Source organism: Egretta garzetta, unplaced genomic scaffold (genome assembly GCF_000687185.1).
Source record: "Egretta garzetta isolate BGI_Z169 unplaced genomic scaffold, ASM68718v1 scaffold38, whole genome shotgun sequence".
In the NCBI taxonomy this organism is placed as follows: Eukaryota; Metazoa; Chordata; class Aves; order Pelecaniformes; family Ardeidae; genus Egretta; species Egretta garzetta.
The window spans coordinates 2,630,961-2,643,551 of record NW_009260667.1 but is presented as its reverse complement, the minus strand read 5'-3'; the positions used below and the strand labels follow the sequence as shown (position 1 = coordinate 2,643,551).

General features: G+C 40.9%; 1 protein-coding gene across 1 annotated transcript in view; it reads left to right on the top strand.

Moving 5' to 3' along the window:
• The window catches only part of AMDHD1 (amidohydrolase domain containing 1), an 11,602-nt gene extending 642 nt beyond the window's left edge, over positions 1 to 10,960 (top strand). The window contains exons 2-10 of the mRNA XM_035900997.1: positions 403 to 547; positions 954 to 1,060; positions 2,051 to 2,115; positions 2,686 to 2,963; positions 6,033 to 6,258; positions 7,236 to 7,360; positions 9,715 to 9,808; positions 10,216 to 10,376; positions 10,846 to 10,960. Coding sequence (XP_035756890.1) covers positions 403 to 547; positions 954 to 1,060; positions 2,051 to 2,115; positions 2,686 to 2,963; positions 6,033 to 6,258; positions 7,236 to 7,360; positions 9,715 to 9,808; positions 10,216 to 10,376; positions 10,846 to 10,960 — 1,316 coding nt within the window. The remainder of the gene's footprint in view (positions 1 to 402; positions 548 to 953; positions 1,061 to 2,050; positions 2,116 to 2,685; positions 2,964 to 6,032; positions 6,259 to 7,235; positions 7,361 to 9,714; positions 9,809 to 10,215; positions 10,377 to 10,845) is intronic.
• The last annotated feature ends 1,631 nt before the right edge of the window (positions 10,961 to 12,591 follow it).

Sequence of the window (12,591 nt, the reverse complement as noted above, 5' to 3'; positions counted from 1 at the left end):
ATTTTGGTTGCTCCGATCCGTATCCCGATAACTGCCTACGTCAGGCTGTGTTCACGCTCCCAGCCTCCTAAAAGGTCGCTCCTCGCCCGGCGTCGATGCTAACTGCTACCCTCCTCTGCCTCTGCTTTCTTTCTAGGTGAACTGACATGAACTAATAGCGACCCGATAACTAATTTGTGTAATTAATTAAATTATAGCTAATAATCAACGTGTGTAATTACACCTCTCCCGTTTCTAAATGCTCCAGCTGCTGTTTGCCTCTTAAAAACTGCAGAGGTACCTTCAGCGAGGTTCCCATGATGATTCCCGGTTACTATTCCCGTGGCTTGAAAAGAGCTGGAGAAAGATGAGGATTAAAGGACAGGGGTGCTGCACGTGCCCTGGGAAGCTCCTCTCGTGTAGGTGAGGTGGAGCTCCATGCGTGGCTGGAGGGGATCCCTCAACTGCAGAGAACGGTTCCCAGGACCACCCTCCAGCTCCACTGGGACAAAGTTACTATTGAACTGAAGATAAGCCCCGAGGAGATTTATCCCGATGGCTTCCAAGGGTGCAAGGGTGTGATTCAGGTCCAGGCAGGGCAGTCTGGCGATGACAGTTTGATTTCCGTGAGGGGAAGAGTGCCCTAAAGATACTTGCTGGAGGAGCGCTGGGTATCTGCTGGTCCACAAGAGAAGACTAATGTTGTCTAGCAGAAATTAGAGCAGAAGAGTGCTGAGGGATCTAAGCAGAGGATGTGACAAGCGCTATGGCAAACAACTTGAAAATGCATGGCATCGCCGCATTGTTTTCTATGCATCTGTAAGATCAGCATACCACCTCCTGTGTGCATCTTCAGCCCTGCTGAAGGTCCCTACCCCTGCTTTCAGAGAGCTGTTGCTCCAGGAGCTCAGTCGGTGAGCACTTGACTTTTCAACAGGCTCACGCTGCTTTTTTTCGTTGTCTGTTGTTTGCAGAGATGGTTGTATCAAAGCTGTGGGCCAGGCAGATGTTATTCGCAATCAGTTTTCAGGAGCAACGTTTGAAAGGATAATCGACTGCTCTGGGAAGTGTGTGTTACCAGGTAGGTGTCTTTTCTTGTAATGATAAAGTGCCGAATGGTGGCAAGTGCTTAGAGACAAAGTAAATGTGTATTAAACATCCCTCCATTCTTTTGCCTCTGTATTCAGCATCGGTTTGATAATATCTCATGTTGAGGGGCAGAGTATTGTAACTTCCTCATTGGGAGTGCTGCAAGCAGAAAATTGCAGCACTTCGGATGTTTTTTTGGCTTCATGGTGGAGCTTTGTCTCCTCTTGGTTCGTCTTAACGTCTGTTCCTCTGTGTCATAGGTCATAATGGTAACATAGCCGGCCCGCTGAGTGGCTTTTCAGATTTACCACTATTTTCCCATCAGCCGTTCAGCCATGGACCTCAGTCCATCCTGCCCGCAGCCAGTTGGAGGCAAAGGGGTAGTGCAGGATTTTAAGTCACATACTCTGCAACTGTTCCTGATAAAAAAATAAACCAAGGCAAGTCAATTGTGTGTTAAACTTTGCAAGTGGTGTTAACACACGAGCTGTTAGACCTCCGTTTTGTTTGCAGTGAGCTTGGGCGTTCAGTAGTGTTGGTTTCACAGCTCATAGAAAAAGCTCCTGCTGGAATAAGTGGTCTATTGCTAGAGTAAGTGCTAGCGTGCTAAGACAAGCCTAAGCACTTTGCTTTTTTTAAAGAACACAGACTTAAAGTCTAATGAACTATTTAAAAGTTTGTAATTTATCACTTCTTCCAGTTTGCAAATGTCGTCGAAACAACATGAGAAACTGAGCAGCTGGTGCATTTACCTAGAGACATTTTGCATAAGGTGTCAGCCAGTACACCTAACAAATTTGAAAGAAAATGAATAGCCTTTGAGGAAAATCCTAGATTTTTGGCTGGTTGGATTTTTGTTTTTCTCTAACCAATAGAGGCTTTATGGGGAGCTTCTGCTGTCCATTTCATTTGCTTGCATGTTCATAAGCTTTTCACTTACACAGTGAAATAACCTGAGTGTACATTTATTTGTTTTCTTTAGGCCTGGTAGATGCACATACACACCCAGTGTGGGCTGGCGATAGGGTTCATGAGTTTGCAATGAAGGTAATGGCATAAAAGTACACAGCTGGATTTTTCTTCCTCTTTTTTTTTATGCATAACTATTTCTACTTTCTAGTGACTCCCATCTTTCATTTGTAGAAAAAAATGTAATTCCTGTCAGATGATCTAACTGAGGGAGGAGGGATGATTTTTGAATACTGGTAGGCTTAGAGAGGCGTGTAACTGCAGCCTTTGCAACCAGCCTTGATACATTTTTGCATTAATTGAAGCAATATAGGAGTGCCACCTTCTATTACCATCTAAATCTTTGCTTTATTTTTTCTTTTTTTCCACATAAATGAATTTTTTGAGCTAGAGATAGATTTTCCCCTTGGGCTCAGGGAGAAGCAAATCTTCAGAATAATTCTGTTTAAGTTGCTTTTTTCATCATATCTTAAGTGGAGGGGAGAGAAAAGGGGGAGGGAGGAAGAATTAACGGAGATCTTTTTCTCCCTTCTTTTTCTCTCTCACTGCAAAGAGACCTCAAGGCACTTTCCAGAATCCCTTGGATAGAAAATATGCTAATTGTATTGGGGGTGGGTGGGTTGGTTTTTGTTTTCTTTTGTCCCCAAGCTGGCAGGTGCATCCTATATGGAGATCCACCAGGCTGGGGGAGGAATACATTTTACCGTGGAACACACTCGGAAGGCCACAGAAGAAGAGCTGTTCGATACTTTCAAACACCGACTAGAACGCATGCGCAGAGCAGGATCTACGTTGGTTGAGTGCAAGAGTGGATATGGCTTAAACTTAGAAACAGAGCTCAAAATGCTCAGGGTGATCGAACGCGCTAAGCAATCCATGGATATTGGCATTTCTTCAACGTACTGTGGAGCTCATTCTGTGCCGAAGTAATATGGCTTGATTTTTTCTTGCTCTTGTTAAGTATTACTGCTTTGCATTGGAAATTGGCTGTTATTTTCAGAAAGGTTTCTTCTTCCCAGCCCTCCTAAGATATAACATATTTAAAACAATAGCCAGTATTTACAGAAGGCTCTCTTAAATTTTAAGTTAAAGGAAGATGGGGAAGCGGCATTTTATGGCTGCCAAGTGTCAACATAAGCTTAGCACGGAATCCCTGCCTCCAGCTGATGCTCACACTGAACATTATCCAGGTTACAGGGTTTCCTGTACAGAAAGTTCTTCTTGGGTTTGCTGCTACCCTTCAAGCTTAGTCTCTGCCATGAGCATTTATTTTGACCAGCTAACAGAAAAAAAATACTGTGTTTAATCCTTATACACCTCGGTAAACAAAGCTTAATTATGCTTCCATGCAGTGAAGAATTGCATACATCTTATAGGTATGTGATGAGTAGAAGATTAAAGTAAATGTGCTTAATCGCAACTATTTTGGTGGCTCAGGCAGACATACTGTAACAAGCCTTTCTCACTTTGACATTTTTTCCCCTATGATGAAAATAACACCTTCAAGTTACCAGATTTCATTGTATGAAAGAATTAATGAGTTTTAGTTAGATAGGTGTACATGAAATGTATGTTTTGCCAGACTAAGTGGTAGGTTGCTGCAGAACAAGGCACATAAGATGGAGACAGGCCTAGCATCACAGGGATACTGTGGCAATATTTAAGAGGTGTTCATTTTTTTTTTTAAAAAAAAAGCATACTCCAAAAAAAATTAACTCTTCTGACATTCAGGAAAACATGACCTAAAAAAATCTATTTGCAATCTCATTAGATTGTGTATTTGGGGCAGGGTGGCAAATTATCTTTTGTTAATGTAACTATTCAAAAGGAATTCTGTATCATCTTCAGTAACTGGAAGATGGTTAAGAATAAAGTAACTGAAGTCTACTGAAAACACCAAATATTTCTTTCAAGAAGTTGTACTAAAATTTGGAGGACTTAATGGTAAAATAAAATCAAGGTTTTACCCCAAACTATGTATATTTCTTAGCCCTTCTTTTCCTCCTCCCCTAAAAAGCCTTGGGAGTATTTCAGTCAAAATCCTGATAAATAGTATTTCCCACCAAAATATTTCAAACATTTCTATAAACTCAGGAAATAAATTCCAGTGTTTTTATAAATATATCAAATCTTATGTGTTAGAAAGACAGGTGTACCGTGTCTTCGCACGATTCTGTCCTCACTGATGCACATCAAGCATAACAAAACGTAGGTAGTGAGGATATTTTATTTTAAGTAGGGAGAAAAGGTAGTTGGGAATTTGAGGAAATTTCCTGAAGGAAATGCTGAATTTTCTGTATTTTCCAGTTTGGGTCTTCTTAAATCCTCTTTGCTTTTCATTCAAATGTTCATGTCTAGAATATTTTGCTTGAATTTTCTGCTACCCATGATTGACACCAAACCGACCTTGCTCTGCACCAGGGGTTGGATCAGATGAGCTCCAGAGGTCCTTACAAACCCAGTTATTCTGTGGGACTATGATACGGTGCACTGTATCTTTATGAAGTATGCGCCAAACGGTGCAGGCTTCTTTAGCCTGAGCCATCCTAGAGAAAAATAAGGCTGCTCTGTTTATAGTGATCCTTGTTCCCATCCATTGCTTTTAAAAATGTTTCCAGCCTCAGAACTTCCAGTTCTTTAGGAAATGAACCTAAAAAGCTCACAGCAGGGGGGAAAAGAAATAACTGCTCTGCCATCCCTCCAGTCATCATTCTGAATCAAATTAATGATTTTGACGTTGTCTGATTTTTATTTATTTATTTATTTATTTATTATTTTTTTATTGGCAAAGCTTCGCTGGGCCCTTTCCTTTTTTTTTTTTTTTTTTTTTTTTTGTTTGGCAAAGCTTTGCTGGGCCCTTTCATCTTTAAGAAGAAATTTTCAAATTGATTTCCTGAGCAGAAGTCTCTTGCATTAGAACAATGGCAGTTTTGAATTCTTGGGCATTATGGCCCCCCCAAAAGTGAAACCAAGACTTATGTTTCCCTCTGTTTTTTCTTGTCTCTGGTGCTAATCTTTCAGTCCAAATTCCTCCAAAGGCTGCAGAGTAAGAGAAGAAAAGGGAGCAGGCTTGGCATGGTAAAAGCTTGAGCAACCCCAACGGCTGTTTCAGTGAGAGGTGAACAGAAGGCCCATAAGCCAGGTTCTGCTCTGCTTTATAACCACACAACCTCGTTTATAAATCCGAGCAGAATTTGGCTTCTTGAATTTACTGTCACTGTGAAACTCCCAACTCACCCACATGTGGTACTCGGAGAATGCCGGTCTGTGCATGCTTTCCAGTGCCTGAAATGAGGATTGAGATGTCACAGACATTTAGCTGCAGTACGTCACTTATCTTTAGATCTTAAAATTGCAAAATACTAACTCAACTGCAGATTTGGGGATTGTTTGCTCTTTCAAAGGCTTTCACTGATCTCTCGTGGGTTATCTTTGAGTAATAGAGGGTTTATAAATGGTTCTGGTTTTGCCAAATTGAACCTCAGGAGGCCGCACTGATTTAGAAAGAGTTCTCTAGCTATCACTCTGAATGATACAAAAGGAGGAGAGATAAATTTAAAATAATGATTTGTGCTGCATGTCCCCTTTGAGCTTTGATACTTGCATAAAAATATTTCATTAATACTGTTTAAAATATTTAAATAACCATTTGCATATTTTAAATAGTTGTGTTTTAGAATACAGTATAAGTAGGTCAGAATATATGAATAGGAAAGCAGAAGAATTAGTTTTAAAATTCACATGTCTTGGTTAGCATCCAGGAAGGTAATATCATAAAAAATATCTAGTAATACAATCTCATATTCTTTGAATGGAAAGTAATTGGTGTTTGAGAGTGCATGAATTACAGTAGTTTTAAATTTTTTAATCTGAAGGGGTTTTGAGTGATTTGTGTTTGCATCATTTTTTAAAATAATCTAGTAACTGCATGCACAGTTTGAATGTTTGCCAGACTTCAAGGATGTTATGGGTCTGTAACATTTTCTTTTCATTAGAGGGAAGACAGCTACTGAAGCCGCAGATGACATTATCAATAACCACCTCCCTAAACTGAAAGAACTCAAACTAAGTGGTGAAATACATGTTAACAATATAGATGTGTTCTGTGAGAAGGGGGTCTTTGATCTGGATTCTACTAGGAGAATTCTTCAAGCTGGAAAAGATATAGGGTTACAGATTAACTTCCATGGTGATGAACTCCATCCGATGAAATCTGCTGAGGTATGTCTTTCTTAACATTCGGTTAAGCCATTTTTGCTTTTTTGCTTTGCTTTTGTGAGAGCTGGATTTTTGAAAGAATCACAGCTTTCAAAAGCAAGGTTTTCTTTTCCAAGACTTTATAAAATAGGCCATTCATAGACTTCTATTTCTATCAGACGATAGAAAGTGCAGCCCTTGTGCAGCTTTGGAGTTAAGGACAGGGAAGGAAGCCTTGACCTCTGGGATTAACAAGCACTGCCTAATCAAACATTGATTTTGCTTATCTTCCACATGGGATATAGATGGGGGAGGTGGATATCTGTGAACCCAAGAATGACAAAAACATGGTTTCTCCGCAACTTGAAAAATCTTTTTTCCTTAAACGTCCCCTTAGCAGTGACAAGTCAGATGTGCAGTGAGCACACTCAGAGGGATGATTTAGTCAAGAATAGGCTCCCAGATATCTTGATCAAGAAAGTCACTCTGAGACCATGTTTCACCATCATTTAAATATTGCTTCCTTCTTGTGGGGTCTGCTCAAGTTGTTCTTTGCTGTATTTAAAAACAAACAAACAAACCAAAAAGTTGATTGATCATAAAAACCTTTTTGGTGCTTCACCATTGAAAGCAGCAGTTGCGCTACTAGTTCTGCAACCAGTGTCAGTTTTGTCAACCCTTTTCTGCTGGATACTTTGTGAACAAGAGTGGTTTAATCCATAGCTGTCCCATAGTTTGCATGTTAGTCTGTTAAAACCGCCACTGAAGGTGCACTTCCACCCCATGGATGTTTAATACCTTTTTGCGATCAACTTTTCCGGCAGTAAATTAGCAAATATTTTGTCTCTGCATTTTGTTTGTTCTTTCAACCATTGGTTATTTTTTTTTCTTTTCGTTAATTTTATCTTAAAAGTGAATTGTCTCCTCCAGTCATTTGATAACAACACTGCTTTACTGAATTAATTGAGAACAGTGAGTAATTTTCTTGAAAATTTGCTTAGCTTGGCGCTGAACTGGGAGCCCGGGCTATCAGTCACCTGGAAGAAGTTAGTGATGAAGGTATCACGGCAATGGCAAGAGCTAAGTGCGCCGCTGTCCTTTTACCAACAACTGCCTACATGCTAAGGTAAGGCCACTAGATTGGAGGAAAACTTTTGTAACAGCAAAACCATGTTTGTGGTTTTAGGGTCTTTTAATGTAAAAGTGGAAGCTTGTATCTATGCCTTAAGGATCAGGCTGGATTGGTGAAGAAAATCACAAATACAAAGAGCTGAATGAGCCTACTCGTGTCTTGGTTTTGGTGGTGATTCTCAGAAACGAAGCAATGCCCTACTTCTCAGAAGTCTCACAGTAGATTTTGAGTGGTTCAGTCAATGCTGGAATTTAAGCCTTATGAAAGGCCAAGGTGATAATCAGGCATTGATTTAAGAAGAAAACTAGACTGGTTCTCTTTAAGCCAGTTAGCCTTTGAAAACTGAATTGACTTCTTTTCAGGCAAATTATGTCTGCAATATATGTGTTTGCTCTCTTGCAGAGGTTTTGCTGGGAAATGTATCCTTTGGTTATCTAAAGCACTGAAGGTCTGTGGGTAGCATTTTTAAAAGCTCATCTGATTTTACCCAGGCAGCACTGAGGAGAATTGCCTTAAGAACACTCTTTTCCATGTGCAGGTATTCCAGATAAGCATAGATGGATCACCTGCTTACCCTTAATGCCAAAAATAAGCCAACTCGGTGATGAGGACCATGACACAATAAAACCTTCCGTCCTGTGTAGAGAAGATCCTTGAGCTAATTTTGGTTTATTTTCAGCAGCCTGCTTTCTGAGGCATCGAGGCTCGTGCTGTTGCCACCTGTGTTCATGTCTTCATCCATGCCTGTGTTTCTATTTGCGGTTAGCTATCCATGTCCTGCACCAGTGCTTTTGAACCACCAGCTGATTGCAACTCCATACACTGCCAGAATACAGATCTCAGGGAGGACGTGTGGTCCTGCAAACAGACCCCAGGCAGGGAGGTGAAGGAGACAACAGATGCAGGCACCTGTGGAAAAGGCTGCGCTGTAACTCACGTGTTACTCCAGAGACTCCATGCGGTGGAAAGTTTATAACCTCAGGATAAGTCTAAGACGGGGATAATAACGAGCCATAGGAAATGAGGTCTCATTTGTTACAGTGTCTGGTGCACTATTTACTGAACACAGGCCTCCCAGTCTAATATGCTCTAAAAACGAAGAAGAGATGTAACAGATAACTGCTTAAAAGAGTATCAGAGTGCCGAAAGCTGTGCAGCATATGAGAAGTTGCTATGAGGCGATGTGGTACATCCTTTGCTGGCCTCCCTCAGCTCCTTCAGTACCACTTGTAATTGCTCAGACCTCGGGACGTCCTGCCCCTATTCTCTCCCCTGGTTTTAAGAAAAGCAGTAGCGGCCAGGGCTTCACCTGATGGCCAGAAGTGGTCCACAGAGTCTGGCTGGGGAGTTGCTTAATGGCTAGTCTTTGCTAACCATTGCCTGCAGGACTCCTAGGGAGCCTGGCAGCAGGGCACAGCAGAGGATGCAGAGGCTGGAAGGACCTGTGAGGATGGGGAAAGGCTCTTCAGACAAATCTTTTTAAACACGGTTAACTCCCAGAGCATCGTTTTGTGCAGGAGCAGGTGGTATTGTCTTGTAAGTCTGTTAAGAGGCTTTTATAGGGAGAGGGTTGTCTTGTACCAAACGTAAGCACTTCATTGAGATGTCATTTGTTGTTCTTTTCTGTTAACTGCAGTGCTTTTAAAACTACTTTTTGAGCAGCAGATGCTATAATGTTTCATTTTTATTGTTACATGATGTTTGGCACCGTTTGCTTTGCAGCAACTATGGCTAAAACTTCTCAGAGAGTTTATTTCCTAGTGCCCACCTTTGCAAACACCTACCCAGATTAACCCAGTGGCTGAACAATTTTGAAATGGCTATTCCAGATATTGAAGTTATTGAAGATTTCTTTTGCAATGATGTTGCTAAGTGAGAAAATCCTCTAATGTATACAAAATAAATTCACAGCCTCAACTTAGTTTTTTGAATTGCCAACAGAATCAGGACAGGACTATTGCATTGCTTATGCCACTGCTCATATTTGGGAGCCTGTCTTTGAAGCTATAATGATGAGAAAATAACTTTTTTGAGCAATGAAGATTTTCACCTTGTAAATCCTTAGGTGGCTGAGGTCTGGATATATACCAGAATTTCAGTGGCTGGGAGCCTGTTGCTTGGTACTGGCTGCTGCCACGTGCTGTTACTGCAGAAGTAGTGGAGCACGCTTCCCATTTATGCTCTGCGTACGTTAATAGGTAGGGAGCCAAGAGGAGAATTTGGCCTTTTGTCTCCAAAATAGTAACTGAAGGCATGAATGTAGCTATATGGAGTGATGGCTTTTGCTCTTGTGATTCATCATGTAATAACTAAGCGAGTTGTACTGATAAGTGTCTTTTTCCCACTAGACTGAAGCAACCTCAAGCTAGAAAAATGTTAGAAGAAGGAGTTATAGTTGCTCTTGGCAGTGACTTTAATCCTAATGCATACTGTTTTTCAATGGTAAGCTATTCCTAATACTTATTGACACCACAAAATTATGAAATCTCTTACCACTACAACCTGTGTATAGCTCTTGTGCACTTAAAACAGTGTTCGTATCTGCAAAGAGAGCTGTTGTGCCCAGCTTAGACAATTGCTCATGCTTATCTATGTGGGTTGGTAGTTTTTGCCAGAAATCCTTGAAACTAGAAGGGCTTTCTATTCTTCATATGCACTGCAAGACTTATAAATAAGGCTCTCAAAGTTCCTGATTTTAGAGTTCTCATTTAGGACTTGGCAAGATTTACATCATGCAGGACAACTCCTTCTGTTGCAAAAGGAGGGAGGAGAGTGCTTAGGGATTTGAGGCATGAACAGCTTTTTTGTGTTACTGGTAACTCCCATTTTCCACTTAACTTGCCTGCTAGCCTATGGTGATGCATCTGGCCTGTGTAAACATGAAGATGTCAATGAATGAAGCACTTGCAGCTGCCACCATTAATGCAGCTTATGCGCTGGGAAAATCGGACACGCATGGCTCCATAGAGACTGGCAAGCAGGGGGATCTTGTTATCATAAATTCATCAAGGTTTGTTCTTCCATTGTCATTTGAAACGTGATTTAATGTAAGAGACTTTGTTTTTCACCATATTGTGGATAGTGGAGTGGTTAGTGAATTCCTCATGCTTTAGAAGTTATTTTCATCTGAAAAAAGGGGACACTGCTAGCATTTTAGATCCACTTTCATTCACCTTAATCGCTCCAGTGGAAAGTAAAGCCTAAAACGTTTGGGGCTAATATTACAAATAATCCATGCCTAATTACAAATTATCTGAAGATAATACCTCTTTATTTTGTGAAAGGAATTCTCTACTGAGTTGTACATTAACTTACTGTATTCATGCAACAAGAGATCAATTCGTAAGCATGGAATAGTGTTTTCCGATAGTTTGATTTTGTACTTTTGGCAAATCTTTTGTAATCACCGGGTAAAGTAGTTGTGTGACCTGCTTTTAAGCAAGTCTGGATATTCTTAAACATTTTGTTGTCTTTTTTAGGTGGGAGCACTTGATTTACCAGTTTGGGGGACATGAAGCCTTGATCGACTATGTTATAGTTAAAGGAAAAGTCGTCTATCAAAATGAGAGGTGTGGGACAATGAGCAGTTACTGAAAGAAGACAGTAATTTTGGAAGCTACTATAATCAAATTAACATGAAATATTTCAAAGCAAGAGGCAAATCAGATTTGTATTTACTGGTAAGTTGCTTGCCTGCTCACCTTACCAGCCCTCTTATCAAATAAACTTTACCAAGCATTACCTATCTGGTGCATCTTCACATCCGTTGTCCTTCTCTCTCCAGCATAAAAATAATTTCAGATTGTATCTATCTGAAATAAGGCAGTTTCCAAAAATGTTTTCCTATACAATTTTAATCTATAAAATTATTATACTTGAATAAAAAAAAACCCAAACAAAAAGCCACCAATGAACGAAGAAGCTTGGACCCAGGTAAGATTTATAGGGAAGAGTGACGTTAAGTAACCTGTGACGGAGGGCCAGGGGCACATTTGGAATGGCGCTTGGTGGTGCCAGGAGGCCACAGCATCCCGAGGAAATGCTCGTAGCTCCTGGGGCTGCTCAGTCTCAAACTTGGCAGATACCAAGAACCACAGTCGTGGTAGGAGGCACAGTGTCTTACTGTCTGAAATACCAAGTCTTATGGTTTCTGCAGACTTGAAACTCAGTGGGAGCCAGCAGCTGGGAGCCCAGCGAGGTTCTGCTTATCAGCTGATCTGCACCTTCCTCCCTTGGAGTCTCTCGCAGCTCCTTTGGGGCTGTAGGGGCACAAGAAAAAGGAGGCGAGGAAAATGCAATCAGGTACACCACTCACGGGGCGGCTGAAAGCTGGAGTGCACTGTGGGTTAGGAGTTGAATTAGGCCTACTGTTGGAAATTAGTGATGCCAAAACCTTACAGTTTACCCCTAGCGGCAGTTAACCCAGTGAGGTTATGGTCTGGTGAGTACACCCAAGCTCTCAAAACTTCAATCACCTTGGAACTTAAAAGAAGAGCACCTGTAGTCTTGTACAGATGTTCCAAAAAGCCATGATCTCATTTATTGTAGGCTGAATCTGAAATGACATGAGACATATTTGTTCATGCAAATTTGCAGCTTCTGATGACACGTGGTGTATGATGACTCCTACTCAGAGAAATTTCAAAATTTAAGATCCTGGGTTTTTTAAAGCTGTCTTTCAGCTACTATTTTTTTTTTCTGGGGCTTGAACCATCATTGGAGGATGTGGCATCTAGAAAAAAGGATGATACAGCTCAGGAGTTGAAGCTGCTGCGGTGTTTAAGCAGAGGCTCTGGGGTAGGGAGGGTCTCTTGAATGCACACGGCTGAGGCTTTTCTTCAACTTTTCAAACGGATGGTGGCTGCCGAAACAAAAGGGCTTAAATTTCTGAAGGCAAAGTCATAAAACTACACCTGACAAGCATGAAGAACTTAGCATCAAAAATAATGTTGGTATAAGCAGGTGACATAACCTGTGGTACAGAGCAGAGTGCTTTAGCGAACCAGACCCCTGAGGAAGGACAACAGTCTCATTTTGATACTTGACAGATACTTGATAGCCATCACAAACATGTTTGAGCTTTATTGTGACCTTCTGATCTCCCTGAGCCTTGGGCACATCTGTTAACATCCCAAATATGTAACCCACCCCATAGATTAGCTTTGTTCAAGTTTTATTTGAGCCAGGCTAGCCAACTAAATCAGTTGTAAAAAACAATTTAATGG